Genomic DNA, 19,278 nt, shown 5'->3' with positions numbered 1-19,278 from the left:
TTCAAGAATCAATTTTCATGATTTTTCAGATCCTCAATAACATTTCTCTTTGTTCATCATTCTTTAAGAGCCAACATATTTAACATTCATAAACAACAAATTCAAAAGACATATGCACTGTTCAAGCATTCATTCAGAAAAACAAAAAGCATTTATCACCACATCAATATAATTAAATTAAATTCAAAGATAAATTCGAAATTCATGTACTTCTTGTTCTTTTGAATTAAAATATTTTTATTTAAGAGAGGTGGAGGATTCATGGAATTATTCATAGCCTTTTAGACACGGCTTACTAAATACTAGTGATCATGGAGTAGAAACACAAAACATAAATAGACATACAACATAGAGAAACGAAAAACAGAGAATTTAAGAACAAGGAATGAGTCCACCTTAGTGATGATGGTGTTTTCTCCTTGAAGCACCAATGATGTCCTTGAGCTCCTCAATGTCTCTTCCTTGTCTTTGTTGCTCCTCCCTCATTGCTTTTTGATCTTCTCTAATTTCATGGAGCATGATGGAGTGTTCTTGATGTTCCACCCTTAGTTGATTCATGTTGTGACTCAAATCTTCAAGAGAAGTGTTGAGTTATTCCCAATAGTTGTTTGGAGGAAAGTGCATCCCTTGAGGCATCTCAGGGATTTCTTGATGATGGTGAGCTTTTTCATGTGTCCCTTGGGCTTCATGAGTGGGCTCCCTTGTTTGCTCCATCTTTCTTTTAGTGATGGGCTTCTCTTCCTCAATGGAAATGTCGCCTTCTATGAAAGCTTCAGCCGAGTAACATAGATGGCAAATAAGATGAGGAAAAGCTAGCCTTGCCATGGGAGAGGACTTATCGGCTATTTTGTAGAATTCATGGGAGATGACTTCATGAACTTCTACTTCTTCACCAACCATGATGCTATGGATCATGATGGCCTGGTCTATAGTAACTTCAGACCGGTTACTAGTGGGGATGATGGAGCGTTGGATGAACTCCAACCATCCTCTAGCGACGGGCTTGAGGTCCAATCTTCTTAGTTGAACCGGCTTGCCTTTGGAGTCAATCTTCCATTGAGCTCCTTCTACACATATGTCCATGAGGACTTGGTCCAACCTTTGATCAAAGTTGACTCTCCTTGTGTAGGGGCGTGCGTTCTCTTCCATGGTTGGCAAGTTGAACGCCAACCTCACATTTTCCGGACTAAAATCTAAGTATTTCTCCCGAACCATTGTAGTGTAGTTCTTTGGGTTCGGGTTCTTACTTTGATCATGGTTCCTAGTGATCCATGCATTGGCATAGAACTCTTGAACCATAAGGATGCCGACTTGTTAAATGGGGTTGGTTAGAACTTCCCAACCTCTTCTTTGAATCTCATGTCGGATCTCCGGATACTCATTCTTCTTGAGTTTGAAAGGGACCTTGGGGATCACCTTCTTATTGGCCACAACATCATAGAAGTGGTCTTGATGGGCTTTGGAGATGAACCTTTCCATCTCCCATGGCTCGGAGGTGGAAGCTTTTGTCTTCCCTTTGCCTTTTCTAGAGCTTTCTCCGATCTTAGGTGCCATCAATGGTAATGGAAAAACAAAAAGCTATGCTTTTAACCACACCAAACTTAGAAAATTGTTCGTCCTCAAGCAAGGAAAGAAAGAATAGAGGAAGAAGAAGAAGAAAGTATGGAAGAGAAGAGGAGAGGTGTTTTCGGCTAGGGTGTAGAAGAGAGGGTGTGTTGTGTGAAAATGAAGTAGAATGGAGAGGTATATATAGGGAAGAGAGGGGGGTTAGGTTCGGCCATATAGGGTGGGATGGGAGGGAAATTGTTTTTGAATTTTGAAGGTGGGTGGGGTTTATTGGGAAGTGAAGATGGATGTGAATGGTGAAGAGGTGATGGGGAAGAGAGATTGAAGTGATTGGTGAAGGATTTTAGGGAAGAGTGTTCATGAGATTGTGTGAAAGAGGGTTGAGAAGAAGTGAGTGGAGGTAGGTGGGGATCCTGTGGGGTCCACAGATCCTGAGGTGATCCTGTAGGATCCACAGATCCTGAGGTGTTCAAGGAATTACAACCTTGCACCAAATTAGGCATGCAAAATGCCCATGCACATAACTCTGGGCGTTCAGCGCCAGATTGGTGCTTGTTCTGGGCATTGAACGCCCATTTGTTGGCCATTCTTGGCGTTGAACGCCAGAACCATGCTTGTTCTGGGCGTTCAGCGCCCATTTGGAGGCCATTTCTGGCGTTGAACGCCAGAACCATGCTTGTTCTGGGCGTTCAGTGCCAGCTCTCCTCCAGGGTGTAATTCTGGCGTTCAAACGCCCAGATGCTGCCCATTTCTGGCGTTCAGCGCCAGAACCATGCTCTGTTCTGGCGTTGAACGCCCAAAACATGCTTCTTACTGGCGTTTAAATGCCAGTAAGGTCTTCCTCCAGGGTGTGCTTTTTCTTATGCTATTTTTTATTCTGTTTTTAATTTTTCTATTTTTTTCATGACTCCACTTGATCATGAACCTAATAAAATATAAAAGAACAATAGAAATAAAATAAAATTAGATAAATAAACATTGGGTTGCCTCCCAACAAGCGCTTCTTTAACGTCAATAGCTTGACAGCAGGCTCTCATGGAGCCTCACAGATTTGCAGAGCTTTGTGGAGACCTCCCAACACCAAACTTAGAGTTTGGATATGGGGATTGGACACCAAACTTAGAATTTGGTTGTGGCCTCCCAACACCAAACTTAGAGTTTGACAGTGGGGGCTTTGGTTGACTCTGCTTTGAGATAAGCTTTTTATGCTTCCTCTCCATGGGTACAGAGAGAGATCCTTGAGTTGTAAACACAAGGTTGCCCTCATTTACTTGAAGGGTCAATTCTCCTCTGTCCACATCAATCACAGCTCTTGCTATGGCTAGGAAAGGTCTTCCTAGGATGATGGATTCATCATCATCCTTTCCAGTATCCAAGATTATGAAATCAGCAGGGATGTAAAGGCCTTCAACCTTTACTAACATGTCCTCTACTTTTCCATAAGCTATTTTCATGGATCTGTCTGCCATCTCTAATGAGAAATTGGCCTCCTGTACCTCAAGAGTTCTTTGTCTCTTCAGTACAGAGAGTGGCATGAGGTTTATCCCTGACCCAAGGTCACACAGAGCTTTTTCAAAGGTCATGATGCCTATGGTACAAGGTATTAAGAACTTTCCAGGATCCTGTTTCTTCTGAGGCAATGTCAGTTGATCCAGATCACTTAGTTCATTAACGAGCAAGAGAGGTTCATCTTTCCAAGTCTCATTACCAAATAATTTGGCATTCAGCTTCATGATTGCACTAAGGTACTTGGCAACTTGCTCTTTAGTGACATCCTCATTCTCTTCAGAAGAAGAATACTCGTTAGAGCTCATGAAGGGCATAAGGAGGTTTAATGGAATCTCTATGGTCTCTATATGAGCCTCAGATTCCTTTGGTTCCTCAGAGGGATCTTCCTTATTGATCATTGGATGTCCTAGGAGGTCTTTCTCACTGGGATTCACGTCCTCTCCCTCCCATGTAGGTTCGGCCATGTTGGTTACATCAATGGCCTTGCACTCTCCTTTTGGGTTTTCTTCAGTATTACTTGGGAGAGTATTAGGAGGGGTTTCAGTGATCTTCTTACTCAGCTGGCCCACTTGTGCCTCCAGATTTCTTATAGAGGACCTTGTTTCACTCATGAAACTTAAAGTGGCCTTTGACAGATCAGAGACTAAATTTGCTAAATTAGAATTATTTTGTTCATAATTCTCTGTCTGTTGCTGAGAAGATGATGGAAAAGACTTGCTTGGCCTGTTTCTTCCACCATTGTTAAAGCCTTGGAGGCTTTTGTTGATCCTTCCATGAGAAATTTGGATGATTTCTCCATGATAAATTATAGGTATTTTCATAAGGTTCACCCATGTAATTTACCTCTGCTATTGCAGGGTTCTCAGGATCATAAGCTTCTTCTTCAGAAGATGCCTCTTTAGTACTGTTGGATGTATTTTGCCATCCATTCAGACTTTGTGTGATCATGTTGACTTGTTGAGTCAACAATTTGTTCTGAGCCAATATGGCATTCAGAGCATCAATCTCAAGAATTCCCTTCTTCTGAGGCGTTCCATTATTCACAGAATTTCTCTCAAAAGTGTACATGAATTGATTATTTGCAACCATGTCAATAAGTTCTTGAGCTTCTGCAGGCGTTTTCTTTAGGTGAATGGATCCACCTGCAGAATGGTCCATTCTGAAAGCATGTCAGGAGGACACCTTTTGGTCATCTGTTTGTATCTTTCCCAAGCTTCATAGAGGGATTCACCATCTTTTTGCTTGAATGTCTGAACATCCACTCTAAGCTTGCTCATCTTTTGAGGAGGAAAGAACTTGGCCAAGAAGGCCGTGACCAGCTTATCCCAAGAGTCTAGGCTATCCTTAGGTTGTGAGTCCAACCATAGTCTAGCTCTGTCTCTTACAGCAAAAGGGAAAAGCATGAGCTTGTAGACTTCAAGATTTATTCCATTCGTCTTTACAGTCTCACAGATCTGCAAGAATTCAGTTAAGAACTGATAGGGATCTTCTGATAGAAGTCCATGGAACTTGCAGTTTTGTTGCATTAGAGCAACTAGCTGAGGTTTCAGCTCAAAATTGTTTGCCCCAATGGCAGGGATGGAGATGCTCCTTCCATCAAATTTGGAAGTAGGTGTAGAATAATCACCAAGCATCCTCCTTGCATTATTATTATTATTTTCTTCAGCCATCTCCTTTTCTTTTTCGAAAACTTCTGACAGGTGCTCGCTGGTTTGTTGTAATTTGGCTTGTCTTAATTTTCTCTTCAGCGTCCTCTCAGGTTCTGGATCTGCTTCAACAAGGATGTCCTTGTCCTTGCTCCTGCTCATATGAAAAAGAAAAGAGGACTGAAGATACCGGGAATCCTCTTAGTCACTATATAGAGGTTCCCTTGTGTGAGTAGAAGAAGAGAAGAATTTGAACTCAGAGGAGAAGGAGAGGGTTCGAATTTGAGGTGAAGAGAAGTGTTAGTAGATGAATAAATAAATAGAATGAGAAGAGGGAGAGATAAAATTCGAAAATAATAAGTTAATAAATTAAAAATTAAAGTTGAATTTTGAAAATAAAATAAAATTAAAATTTTAAAAAGGGGAATTCGAAAATAAAAAATAAAATTTAAATTAATTAAAAATTAAAACAATTAATTAAAATTGAATTTTGAAAAAGGGAGAGATATTTTCGAAAATTAAAGAGAGAAGGTTAGTTAGATGGTTTTGAAAAAGATAAGAAACAAACAAAAAGTTAGTTAGTTGATTGAAAAAGATTTTGAAAATCAAATTTTGAAAAGATAAAAAGATAAAAGGTTAGATAAGATATTTTGAAATCAATTTTGAAAAAGATTTTTTTGAAAAGATATGATTGAAATTAGTTTTGAAAAAGATTTGATTTTTTAAATCACAATTAATGACTTGATTCACAAGAAATCACAAGATATGATTCTAGAACTTAAAGTTTGAATCTTTCTTAACAAGCAAGTAACAAACTTGAAATTTTTGAATCAAAACATTAATTGATGATGTTATTTTCGAAAATTATTTAATAAAATTAAGAAAAAGATTTTTGAAAAATATTTTTAAAATTTTCGAAATTAATTAAGAAAAATGAAAAAGATATGATTTTTGAAAAAGATTTGAAAAAAATAGGATTTTTAAAATTGAAAATTTGATTTGACTCATAAGAAACAACTTGATTTTAAAAATTTTTAAAAAAGTCAATCCAAATTTTCGAAATTTTGAGAGAAAAAAAGGAAAGATATTTTTTTATTTTTGAATTTTTTATGATGCAAGAGAAAAACATGAAAAATGATGCAATGCATGAAAGTTTTGGATCAAAACCATGAATGTATGCAAGAATGCTATGAATGTCAAGATGAACACCAAGAACACTTTGAAGATCAAGATGAACATCAAGACTTTATTTTTGAACATTTTTAATGCAAGAAAAACATGCAAGACACCAAACTTAAAAATTTGCAATGCTTAGATGATATGAATGCAAATATGCATATGAAAAACAACATAAGATACAAAACAAGAAAACATAAAGATCAAACAAGAAGACTGGCCAAGAACAACTTGAAGATCATGAAGAACATATGATGAATTTCCGGAAATTCTTAAGACACATGCAAGACACCAAACTTAAAAATTGACACTAGACTCAAACAAGAAACAATAAATTATTTTTGATTTTATGAATTTATGAATTTTTTTGTAATTTTTTCGAAAATTATTTTTAGAAAAAACGAAAAAGAAAATTTTTTTTTGTATTTTTATATTTTTTTTTTGAAAATAAGAAAATAAAATAAAATAAAATTACCTAATCTGAGCAACAAGATGAACCGTCAGTTGTTCATACTCGAACAATCCCCGGCAACGGCGCCAAAAACTTGGTGTGAGAAATCGTGATCACTCAGATTTGTATTTGTAAAATTATTTGCTCGTTCTTTCCCTGGTAATGGCGCCAAGAACAGGTGCACAGAACCATGGTCCAAACATAACTTCACAATTTTGCACAACTAACCAGCAAGTGCACTGGGTCGTCCAAGTAATAAACCTTACGTGAGTAAGGGTCGATCCCACGGAGATTGTTGGTATGAAGCAAGCTATGGTCACCTTGTAAATCTCAGTCAGGTGGATAAAATTATAATTGGATTAGATATTTAGATGAAATAACAGTAAAGGATAGAAATACTTATGTAGATTCATTGGTAGGAATTTCAGATAAGCAAATGGAGATACTGTATGACTCTAGGACGCCTGCTTTCCTACTACTTCAACTCAATCCTTCTTACTCCTTTCCATGGCAACCTGTATGTAGGGGTTCACCGTCGTCAATGGCTACTTTTTGTCCTCTCTGGAAAATGGTCCTCTGCGCTGTCACTGCATGGCTAATCGTCTGGAGGCATCACCCTTGTCGATGGCTACATCCCATCCTCGCAGTGAAAACTACGCTCACGCGCTCTGTCACAGCACGGCTAATCACCGGTTGGTTCTCGTTCCTACTGGAATAGAATCCCTTGATTCTTTTACGTCTGTCACTAACGCCCAGCACTCGCGAGTCTGAAGCTCGTCACAGTCATTCGATCATCGGATCCTACTCGGAATACCACAGACAAGGTTTAGACTTTCCGGATCCTCATGAATGCCGCCATCAATTCTAGCTTATACCACGAAGATTCTGATTAAGGAATCCAAGAGATATGCGCCCGGTCTAATGTAGAACGGAGGTGGTTGTCAGGCACGCGTTCATAGGTGAGAATGATGATGATTGTCACGGATCATCACATTTATCAAGTTGTAGTGCAACGAATATCTTGGAATAAGAACAAGTTGAATTGAATAGAAGAAAATAGTACTTGCATTAATACTCGAGGTACAGTAGAGCTCCACACCTTAATCTATGGAGTGTAGAAACTCTACCGTTGAAAATACATAAGTGAAAGGTTCAGGCATGGCCGTGAGGCCAGCCCCCTTAGGCGTGATCAATAGTCTCCTAAGATGAACAATGGAATAAAATTGAGACCAAAAATAAAAATACAATAGTAAAAGGTTCTATTTATACTAAACTAGTCACTAGGGTTTACAGAATTAAGTCTAAGTGCAGAAATCCACTTCCGGGGCCCACTTTGGTGTGTGCTTGGGTTGAGTTTGAGCTATCCACGTGCAGAGGCTTTTTTTGGGCGTTCAACGCCAGTTTTGGATCCTTTTCTGGCGTTGAACTCTGGTTTTTGATCCATTTCTGGCGTTGGACGCCAGACTGCAGCATAGAACTGGCGTTGAATGCCAGTTTACGTCGTTTATCCTTGAGCAAAGTATAGACTATTATATATTGCTGGAAAGCCCTGGATGTCTACTTTCCAACGCAATTAGAAGCGCGCCATTTAGAGTTCTATAGCTCCAGAAAATCTACTTTGAGTGCAGGGAGGTCAGAATCCATCAGCATCTGCAGTCCCTTTGTCAGCCTTTCTTCAGAATTTTGCTCAGGTACCTCAATTTCAGACAGATTTCGCCTGAAATCACAGAAAACACACAAACTCATAGTAAAGTCCAGAAATGTGAATTTAGCATAAAAACCAATGAAAACATCCCTAAAAGTAACTAGATCTTACTAAAAACATACTAAAAACAATGCCAAAAAGCGTATAAATTATCCGCTCATCAAACCTAAACTTGATTTGGTTTGGATTTGTTGAGATGATTTCTGCCTTTCAAGCTTAGTTTCTCTTTCTTGCTTCTTTGGTGACTATCTTGGTGAAGAAGCTCTTTCTCTCTTTCTCTTTCTTACTTTTCTGAAGCTGATTTGACTTGGTCAGAGAGAGATAAACGTTGCTTTTGGTTAAGCAAAGGAGAGGGATTTGCATTTCTGAAACCAGATTGGGCTTGGATCGAGTATTGGTATGCTTGGCCCGATTTGATTTCTTTGGCTTCTTTCTTTGCTTTTCCTTGGGCTTTGCTTGTTTATTGACCCATCAGCCTTGCTATATTGTTTTCATACCAATTTGGGCTGCTAAACTAAGTTTTGGCCTGCAACATATAATAAATAATTAGTAACATATAATTATTAATACTCAACACTAATTATTTATTTTGCCCAAAAATAATATTTGTCATCACTAATTAATTTAGTTAATTTCTTAACTCAACAAATAGATAGACCCTCCAAGTGTTATTGTCTTCATCAGCCCACATACATCAGAATGCACCAAGTCAAGCATCTTCAGCTTTCTTGAAGGTGGATGACTCTTAAAAGAAACCCTGTTTTGTTTTCCAGCAAAACAATGGTTGCACTTTTGCAAAGCAACCTTACAACCAGATAAAAGATTCCTCTTGGATAACATATTCATACCCTTCTCACTCATATGACATAATCTCTTATGCCATAAATCAGTTTCATCAACAAACTCAGCAGCATTAACAACATCTTTCATAATCTTTGCTTGAGTTAAATAAAGAGTAGAGTGTCGTGTACCTCTAGCAACAACCATGGAACCCTTGGTGAGCTTCCAACTATCACGAGAAAATGAGCTATCCAAGTCTTCATCACACAACTTACCAACAAAAAGTAAGTTCAACCGAATATCTGGAACATGCTTCACATGCTTCAAAGTCAACTTGGTACCGTTGGAGGTTTCTAAGCACATTTTGCAACACCAGCACATTTTACAATACCTTGATGAGCCATTTTCACATCACCAAAATCACCAGGAGTATAAGATGTAAACAAATACCTCCTAGATGTAACATGAATAGAAGCACCACTATCAATCACCCAACTAGTGCTATTATCAACAAGGTTAACAGATTCAAACTCCTCAACAACAAGAAAATCATCATGAGTTACATTAACCTTATCTTCCTTGTTACCATCATCTTTATTTGTGCTCTTTTCTTTACTTGCCTTGGCTTTCTTCTTCTTTAGCTGTCAACAAAATTTCTTCACATGTCCCTTTTGACCACAATGATGACACTCAATATTATTATACTTTCCTCGAGACTTGCTTCTACTTTGATCTCTACCTTTAGGACCTCGACTTTTGTTTCTCCCCCTAGACTCAGAAACAAGAACATCTGAATGTGTAGTCGATGTACCTTGTGACTTTCTTCTCATTTCTTCATTCAAAACACTGCTCTTTGCAAGATCCATAGAGATTACACCATCAGGAGCAGAATTAGACAATGATATTCTGAGAATTTCCCACGAGTCTGGTAAGGAGCCAAGAAGTAACAATCCTTGAACCTCTTCATCAAACTTGATACCCATGGAAGATAACTGATTCATAATTCCTTGGAAATTATTCAAGTGATCTGTCATTGATGTCCCATCTGTATACTTCAAAGCCAACAACTGCTTGATCAAAAACATCTTGTTATTCCCAGTTTTCCGAGCATACAACTGTTCAAGCTTAATCCAAAGGGTCCGAGCATGTGTCTCTCCAATAATATGGTTCAACACATTATCGTCAACCCACTGCCTAATATATCCACAAACTTGTCTATGCAACAAAGTCCAATCATCATCAGACTTATCATTAGGCTTCCTTGTACCAAAAACAGGTTGATGAAAATTTTTGACATAAAGCAAATCTTCCATCTTTGACTTCCACAAATCATAATTAGGACCATTAAGAGTGATCATCCTACTAGTATTAGTATTAGCTTCCATTGTTCACAGAATCACAAGCCCAGTAAAATACCAACAAGCTCTGATGCGAGTATGAAAGAGCCTAGCAGCGGAAACAACACAAATATCCAACACAAGAGTAATATGGAAGCACTCACAACACAATATGGCAGCAACTATAACAAAAAAATATAGCAAGTAAAGCAATAACAAGAACACACCGAGATTTTAACGTGGAAAACCCCCTCAATGTGAGAGGTAAAAATCACGGGTCGTCCAGACCAATGAAATAGCTCCACTATAATCAAATGAGGTACAAGAGAGTCTCAAACAAAGCACAAAAATGTGCATATAACCAGCCAAAACATCAAAGCACCAAAGCTTTCAAATGAGAAGCAAGAAGATGAAATATACCCAAAAAATAAAGCTGATGTCGAAGCCAATTTCTTCCTCTGTAGACCTCTAATTAAAATCTTCACCGTTAAGAATGAAGAAAAAGATGTGAAGAATCTACAGTCCAAATTTCACATCGATCCAACGGTGAAAGAATGAGAAATTGCCGTTCAAAGATTGCTGCTCTGTGTAAAAACGGAAAACCTAATTTCTCTCTTGCAAAGCCGATTTCTCCCACTGAAAATCTCTAATTAACATCTCCACCGACCAGAATGAAAAAAAATATGAGAGAAACACGCAGTTCAAATTTCAAGCCGATCCAACGGTGAACGAATGAGAAACTGGCATTTGAAATTTACTACTTTGGACAAAAATGAGAATTCTGTTTTCTCCCTTCTTTCTCTCTTTTGGTGGCTACTCTCTTTCTCTCAAATGACCCCCAAAATCTGATTAGGGTTGTGGCACAATGGGTGCAAAGAGACACCCTCAAAATGTTGGGCTTGAGCCTTACAAAGAAGAAAAAAAACCCAACACTATCATCTGCCTCCTTATTTTGCGCCAGAGATTAATTAAAGGTTGTAGAGATAGCTTGCGGTTCAAGCAAGTTGGAAACTGGTGTAGCAAATGAACAAGGGTGTGTCAAGGCATCATTCATCAAGCATAAATGTGACTTCAGGGAGCTTTGCATCAGAACTGATAAACTAGAGAATAGGGTGCATGATGGTGAAGTTCAGAAAGAAGTTTAGGAGATCAAAAAGTAGGGTGCATGATAGGTAAAGTAGAGTCAGTAATTAGTTAGTTTAGATTGCTTTACACATGAGAATTTAGTTAATTACTCTGAGTGTTATTTAAGCAATGTATTACACTACTACACATGTAATTCTTAGTGTGCATTTGTTAAATGGATACAATCTAAAGCTCTCTCGAATCTTCTCTTCTCTCAACTCATCTCAAATCTCTCTTTCTCTCATTCTTTCTTCTCATCTTCTTCATCTGAGTTCTGATACCTTACATAGAATACACCCTAATTATGTGGCATGAAATAGAATACATATATTTCAGTAATTTAATGATAGGTTGTAGATAATATATATTTTTTTTTCTTTAGCTTTTCTCTATCATTTATCTATAAATTAAAAGAGATTACTAATGGCATTAATAATCAAATTCTAATTTTTTTCCTTAAATAGTTATTTTTGGGAGTACAAAGATTAAAAATATTCACAATTTATATATAATTATAGTCATATAAATAATTACAAATTATTAAAAAATAATTTTATCAAATATATTAAATTATTTAATAAATCGTAATTATTAATTTTATATAAAAATAAATGTATGTGATTTGTCACTTAGAAAATTATTTATGTTAACATATTAGCGGTATAAAAATTAAATTAATATTATTATTTAATTAAATTTAAAAAATACAAGTATTTAGCTAGAGAATAATTTGTAAATAATAAAAAAATAATTATATTAAATATAAATTAAAATTAATTATTAATATAAAATATATATTAAAAATAAATTAAATAATATATTTATACACAAATATATTACTGAGAAAATTTAATTTACAAGAACTATTTTTTAAAGACAAAACAGAGTGCATAAGCACACACTGCGTTTATTTTATTACATCAAAGGAGCAACATACAAGCATTCAACTTATAATTACACATAGATAAGTAGCCTTGATAACATAATTAGCATATCTTAATAACATACACAAACACATGGTTGGACGCATCATCAACCTTATTGAATTCAAGAACATAGACTAATTGGTTCGATTTTGTGACAACCAAAACCAATATTATTTTAACCGACATGGATAAGGCCATTAAGGAGTACCAAATAATTTGGTCTTGGTCACTGCGGCGTCAACAATTTCACCATTTTGAGTTGCTTGATCAGAATGCATCCCATGGCAACACTTGTAGTTCACAGATTCAATCTCCATTTTCCTTCCGCATGATTGGTTAGGACAAGACATGTTGGTTGGAACACCAGATCGAATGTTGTTCAGTTCAAAGTGGAGACAGTGAAGAGGAACACCGGCACTAACGCGATCATAGTAGTCCTTGAAAGCAATGTCGAATCCTTGAAACTCCACCACATTTTTCTTCCAACTCTCAAAACCCTCCAACACACCCGCAATCAATTCGTTGTAACCAAGTACGAGAACGTTCTCGCCTTTGCTCACAAGGGCCCACCCCTTCTCTGTTTTCATGGAGAGTAGGGTTTGAATGTCCTTCAGGGTGGAGTCAAGGTTGAAGTCAAGCTTTTGAATCTTGCTGAGGAAAGAGTTGGTTATGTTCAACCAAAACTTGGTTTGAGTTGTGATGTCAACCTTTGCAAGGTTAAAGTGTTCAATGTATGTGTCTGTTTGTTTGATGAGTGGGTCGTTTCTAATTGTCTCAACAAGATTGCCATATCTTTGAGTCAGAGTGATGTCCGTACCTCCATATAAGAACACATACTTGTTCTCCTGGCTCTGTTTCAAAAATTTCATACACTACCATTAGAAAAATAACTAATTAATTAATTAAACAAATCTAAATTGTTAATAATAAAACTACATATATGGCGGTGGCCGGTGGCAGGGGGATGATGGCCGGTGGTGGTGGTAGTAGGTGACTGATGGTGGTGGTTGAAATTATGGTGTTGGGAATAGGAGAAAAAGAAAACAAAAGAAATAAAAAGAGTAAATGGTGAAGAGTGCGTTTTTTATGTTTGAATAAATTTATTTGACTGCCAAATATTTATTATTAGTTGAAATTAACTGCAATCATGTGTCATTAAATTATTTATTATAAAAACTTAAATTTATGACATACAAATGATTATATTTCTTAACACATTGTCCATATTAACACATTTTTTATATAAAAAGTTTTAAATTTTTATAGAATTTTAGATAATTTTTTTATTTATCTTGTATGAAATTCTTTTTTTGGAGTTCAATTGGTTCTCTAACATCGGTGTTAAATAAATTATCAAAATTTTTAGATCATGATACTGGGACCACAATATTTTAACTACCGTTATCTCTAAAACTAATTAATTAATACGGGTATATGTTAGCAAGTAGCAAGGATATATTGGAAAGTAGTTCTTACCACCCATTTTTGAATATCAGCATTAATCTTAAATACTTCATTCCAAAGCCAGTTCCAATGTTGAGAAACTCTTTCCTCATCCTCACGTCTGAATGGGAAGGCAGAAATGCCCCAAACAAAGATCAAGTGCAGTGCATTCTTGTTTATAACCTCGCCACGAGGATTGGTCACTACCACAATAGGTTTACCTGTGTAATTCCACTCTTCTTGCAATGGTTTGTAACCTTTGACGAGTGACAAGTATTGCACCACATACCATGGCATCAAAGACTTCAAATGTTCAAACTTTTCCTTGGCTTCATTGGTCCAATTTTCCACAACAGGCACCCACACAATCTTATAGTCCTTCTTGTCTTTCTCTTTGGTAATTGAATCATGAATAGGCTTTAGAGCCCAAATCTCATCTTCAATGTTGTCGAGTCCAGAAATAAACAATAATAGGTTCTTTGTTTTTAGTTCATCCAGCTTAACCTGTCCATCACCAAAATTAGTATGAGATTTCTTTTAATATATATATTGAAAACCATTAAAATCTCAAGTCTTTTAATTTGTACTAACCAATTTTTTGGTAGTAGCATCAAAGATAATATCAAGTTGCTTGAAATCCTTAGGGAATATTAGGGCCTTCAAAAGTTCCAAAATTCCCGAAGGAGTTTGGAACACATTAAGACGCCAAGTGAAATCATTCAACAAATCTGCAACATATATATTACAAGATTTTTAGTTCATATAGTTGCACTTTTTGTTAATATCTTCATCACTTAAGTGAGGTGGAAACATAACAAAATTAAGTGATTGTTATTTATATTAATTAATGACCTATTTGGAGCTTGATTTCTTCCAAATCAGCATTCAGTTGTGTGAGAACAAGCTTGATCCTCCCAACAATTTCAGATTTGATATTCCATTCCCTGAATAAAAACAAAATCAAGGAGTAGTAGCTGGTTAGAAAGGAAGTTTTCAGTTAAATAATTTTAGTAATAATACTTAATTTTTTTGTTAAAATTAAAATAATATTTTTTATATTATGATAATATTATATTTTTTTATTATATATATAATCTGTTTTGACGGTAATATAATAATTTAAATTAAAATAAGTAAATATAAAAATATTTTTTAGTTGGTAGTTTAATGGTTTAATTATTTTGTTATTAGTCATTATAGTTTTATCAAATTTTTAATTAGATTTCTATACTTTTTTTTTCAATTAAATTTTTACATTGTTTTTAATTTTATAATTAGATCTTTTTTAATATAAAAAATATTAGAATTAATTGAATATTTCTTTGCAAATTAAAAATATTCATAATTAAAAATTTAACTAAATCTTTGATTGTATATATTTTTAAAAAAATATTTTATTAATTTTAATATTTTTTATATAAAAAAATCTAATTATAAAATTAAAAATAATATAAAAACTTAACTAAACAAAAAAAATTATAAAAACTTAATTAAAATTTTAATAGAATACTAAAATTATAGGATGAACAAAATAATTAAACCTAGTTTAATTAATATCCATAATTTTAAAAATAAAATAATATAGATATTAGCACTTACAAGTGAGACATTTGATTAGCACAAGCCATAAGACCTAAAATAGCCCAATATGTATAAAGATCACGAGGAGCTTTGAAGAGAGCTGGCACATCCTTAGAGCTATAAGCTTTGTTAGCAATGAGCTTCTCCAACTTGATAATTCCATCAATAAGCTGCAAAGTGCGATCAACCAAGGTGCTTATGAGATCTGCATTGGCTTTCTCTTTTGTTTTTTTGGCATCTTCTTCTTCGCCAAGCTTAAAGATATGAAGCTCAAGTGCATTCTCCTTCTTGTTGGTGGCTTGCATGAGAGATAGCCGCCATGTCTCTCCAAAGTCCAAAGCAAAAGCAGAGAGTGCTATCACTGCCTTTGCATCCCACGTGTAACTCTTCAGCTTCTCAAGAACTCCCACCACTGATCCGTGTATATCTGTTGCGTTGAATGGATGACATGTCATCTGTGTAAATATGATTGTAATCATTATTCCTTTTTTATAGTAGAGCAACATGTATAAATAAACCACCAATTCTAATCATATATAACAATATTTTCAATAGAAATATAGTAAACTATAATCAGGATTGTTTTGCAAAACAAAAATAATAAATTAAAGAACATTAGTTATAAAATTAGATCGTCTAACAATTTTTAACAAGTAGAATTATTTTTATTTAACTTTTATACATTATAGTTAAAAGGAATGAAATATTTATTAAATTTACAACATGTTTTCATTATAAATTTATTTAATTTATTTTGTTGAGTTAAATTAAACCACTCTTAATTAACTAAGCAATTTTTTCTTATAATTGTTAAAAAGATAAAAAATCTAAAATACATGTTATGTTAAATTTTTAATTATTTTATAATTTATATGATCAACATGATATCAACGCTATATATATATATATATATATAATAATTAGATATACTTGTAAATTGTAATTGTAATATATAGATGGCATAATAAGGAATAATAACCTGGCAAGCAATTTCTTTGAGCATATTGTAAGATGGCTTAAAGCCAGATTGAGGAACTTTATCTTCCACGAGATCAACGGACTTGACTTGCTGTAATAATAAAAACAAGCATATAAATAATGTTATCCCAAAATGAATGCACATACACACGCACTCTATCTAAAACTTAACAAATAACGCGTAACAAATTTCAACTTCTAAATAATAATAATAATAACGAGTTTTAGTGACTTTGTTATTTCTGTAACGAATGAGGGATATATAATATTATAACCTTGAGGTCGAGGGAGTTAGTAATGTTGGTTGAGCTCCTAACAATGTTAGAGACAACATTGTAAAGAGAATCAACATCATGCCTAACAGCTTGGGAATCATGGATGCTAATGATGTTGTGTGAGATGATATCATCAGCCACATTGAATGGATTCAACAACTTCTTACCAACATCCACTGTGGCCTGCAAGCCAGCAGAAACAGTGGAAGTGGCAGCAGTTGTAACTGCTGAAGCAGCATTTCCTAAGATTTGTGCTGGCTTCTTCACAAGGTTTGCCATGATAATTGATGATCACACAGAGGGAAAAGGGGAAGTCTTGGGTTCTCAGGTCACCTTATTTTGCTGTGTTGTCTATGCTTGGTTCATGGCTTCCTTGACCTATTTATAAGCCCCAATGGGTATAGAGTTTGGTAGACTTTGAGTTCTCGAATGAATTCTGAAAATTTTCTGATGAAATAAATTCAATGCTAAATTTTAAAAATCCATAATTTTAAAATAGGTTACAAATTAAACTTGTGATATTTTGAAATTCAGAACAACTAAAATTAGCCACTCATTTGGTATTAAAAAATGTTTAGAATATACGTGAAAATCGAATACACACTATGCGAATAGTATTTTTTTTTTTTTTAGTAAATTCACTTGCTTTAAAAGTTTAAAATGATAGAGAGAGATATATTAATGTTTATATTTTTATCATATTTTTTTGTACAAAAATCTCTTTTATATTTACATAAATTGTACATATGACTTTTTGTGTTTTTTTATGTTAATTTCTTTTTTTATGTCAATAATAATCTTATTCTAAATTTTTTTTGTTACAAAAATTTTGATATGATATTGTAAAATTACTTATTTAAAAATTTAGATATTAAAAATACATGAATATTATATTTCTAACTATCCTTATATTTCTAATTTTTTTTAATTTATTTAAGAAAAATTCCCCAACATACAAACCCTATCCATAATCCATAGATTAGTCCAATCCGACTCTATTAGCTCTACTTGCACATTTCCTAAATTTATTTCAACCATTGTCATATATTTAATTAACCTTTAACATAATTATAAATATTTACAAATACACAATAATTATAAAAACTAAATATTACACACAAATTGAGTATATGTGGTTAAAATTCAAATTATTACACACAAATATTCACATTACTAATATATAAAAGGGTGCAACTTGATTGGATATATCTTACACCCAAACTTTATCCAATCTTTAGTGAAACTGTTGGACACATAATAGCTATTAATGCATTTTTTCAATAAATTTAAGTTTTAGAAAAATTGATATTATGTTATAGCACGAAAATATTTATAACTTAAAGATTTATGATTTAGTTCTGTTACGATAGAAAAAGATATTATGAATTATATATTTAATATTTACTTTTTTTTAATAAGAGTTTCTTTTCGCTTTACTTAATTATTTTGTATAGTTCTTTTTTTTTTATTTACCTTGTATTATTTTTCTTTTTCCGGTTATATACTAATAGATTTTTAGCAATAAAAAAATTTAAACATATTAAAAATATAATTATTTATATATTTTTTTATCAATTTAAATTTTTAAATAAGTGGTATTATATGTTGATTAAATTAAAAATGAATAAATACATGAAAAAAGAATTAACAAATATTTTTATCTTTAACATTTTTTTAACAGAACAGCTCAACATAATAATATGAAATAAAAAAAATGAAAAAGAATTAAAGAACGATCAATTTATTATCAATTTTGACATTATTATCAACAACCTAAAAGATCAATGCTAACACTTCTTATAGTTCAAAAATATCTACAAAAACACCTCCACACAAACACGTTCTTAACGATACAACACCTTATGGAATCCTCTAATTGTCACAGTCCAGCAAAATATTAGTTATTGGTTATTAGTTAAATAATTGTGGCTGCTTTTGCATTTTTCATCAAATATACTGGAAGAATAATATATGTACCCTAAACAATGTGAAAGCTTTCCCATGCGTGGCATGCTCTCACGCAATTTTTGTCATGTGGTTAATAACTTATTATAAGGCGCTCCACCTTTTCGACCACTCTGGATAATTCTGGGATCGGTTCCTGTAATTTCTATAATTAAAGTAATAATAACTATCATCGTTTATCATATAAAGTCTTTCAATTATTCTTTTATAATTTTCCTCCTTTTTTAATCGAGGATTGACAACCCTAGATCTCTTCCGTTTGTGATGTATATCTATCCTTGTATAATGTATCATCTTTTTAGGATTGACAACCCTAGATCTCTTCCTAAAGCGATGTACAGCTCTTGATGTGTACTTTGTACTTATTTGTCTTTTATCTTGTATATATAAAATTTATAGTGACAGTATAAAAATATAAATATATTCAGTAAATATATATATATTGATATTTATTTCATTTATAATAAAAAATATTTATTTTTAACTTCAATCTTTTTTAGCTGTTTTTTAAATATATCAAGAACTTAAACTGGGAAGAGAAAAAAAAAAAAAAACCACGTCAATCGCTACATCTCTTGACAAATACTAAAAGGAAGCTTTCCGGAATGATATTTGATACTCTTAATTAATTTGTTTGTCCGTTTTCTAATAAAGCAGCAATGTGTGTACTTGATGTCAAAAACTAAAAATTCAATGACGTGTAACACATGACGCACTACTATTATATACTGTAAATGAGATACATGCAAAATTATCTCGGTTACAGTGTAAAGGAAATAAGAGATTGACATTATTTCGATAAATATTTTTTAAAT

The 19,278-nt window shown here is 33.8% G+C and overlaps 1 protein-coding gene and 1 non-coding gene across 2 annotated transcripts; one reads left to right on the top strand and one right to left on the bottom strand.

The window, feature by feature from the left end:
- The first annotated feature begins 4,238 nt into the window (after positions 1–4,238).
- LOC130952556 (small nucleolar RNA R71) lies at positions 4,239–4,346 on the top strand. The gene has a single exon (XR_009074735.1). It is a non-coding gene; the product is annotated as a small nucleolar RNA R71 (small nucleolar RNA).
- Positions 4,347–12,193: 7,847 nt separating this feature from the next.
- Positions 12,194–16,777, bottom strand: LOC130949927 (protein SIEVE ELEMENT OCCLUSION B-like). Its single transcript, XM_057878523.1, has 7 exons — positions 16,499–16,777; positions 16,225–16,314; positions 15,264–15,700; positions 14,517–14,608; positions 14,256–14,392; positions 13,698–14,168; positions 12,194–13,072 (listed from the first exon to the last, which is right to left on the bottom strand). The coding sequence occupies exons 1-7, from the start codon at positions 16,775–16,777 to the stop codon at positions 12,419–12,421; spliced, it is 2,160 nt and encodes a 719-aa protein (XP_057734506.1). The 3' UTR covers positions 12,194–12,418.
- Positions 16,778–19,278: the final 2,501 nt, after the last annotated feature.

This window comes from Arachis stenosperma, chromosome 9 (assembly GCF_014773155.1).
Source record: "Arachis stenosperma cultivar V10309 chromosome 9, arast.V10309.gnm1.PFL2, whole genome shotgun sequence".
Lineage (NCBI taxonomy): Eukaryota > Viridiplantae > Streptophyta > Magnoliopsida > Fabales > Fabaceae > Arachis > Arachis stenosperma.
This window is presented reverse-complemented; position numbering and strand designations above follow the sequence as displayed.

Excerpts from the sequence above, each read along its gene's own strand:
- LOC130949927 (XM_057878523.1), bottom strand. The coding sequence starts at position 16,777 with ATGGCAAACCTTGTGAAGAAGCCAGCACAAATCTTAGGAAATGCTGCT. Across the intron at positions 14,393-14,516 it reads AGAAATCAAGCTCCAAATAG|ATTTGTTGAATGATTTCACT; the intron begins GTCATTAATTAA and ends TATATGTTGCAG. Across the intron at positions 13,073-13,697 it reads CTGATATTCAAAAATGGGTG|AGCCAGGAGAACAAGTATGT; the intron begins GTAAGAACTACT and ends TTTTTGAAACAG.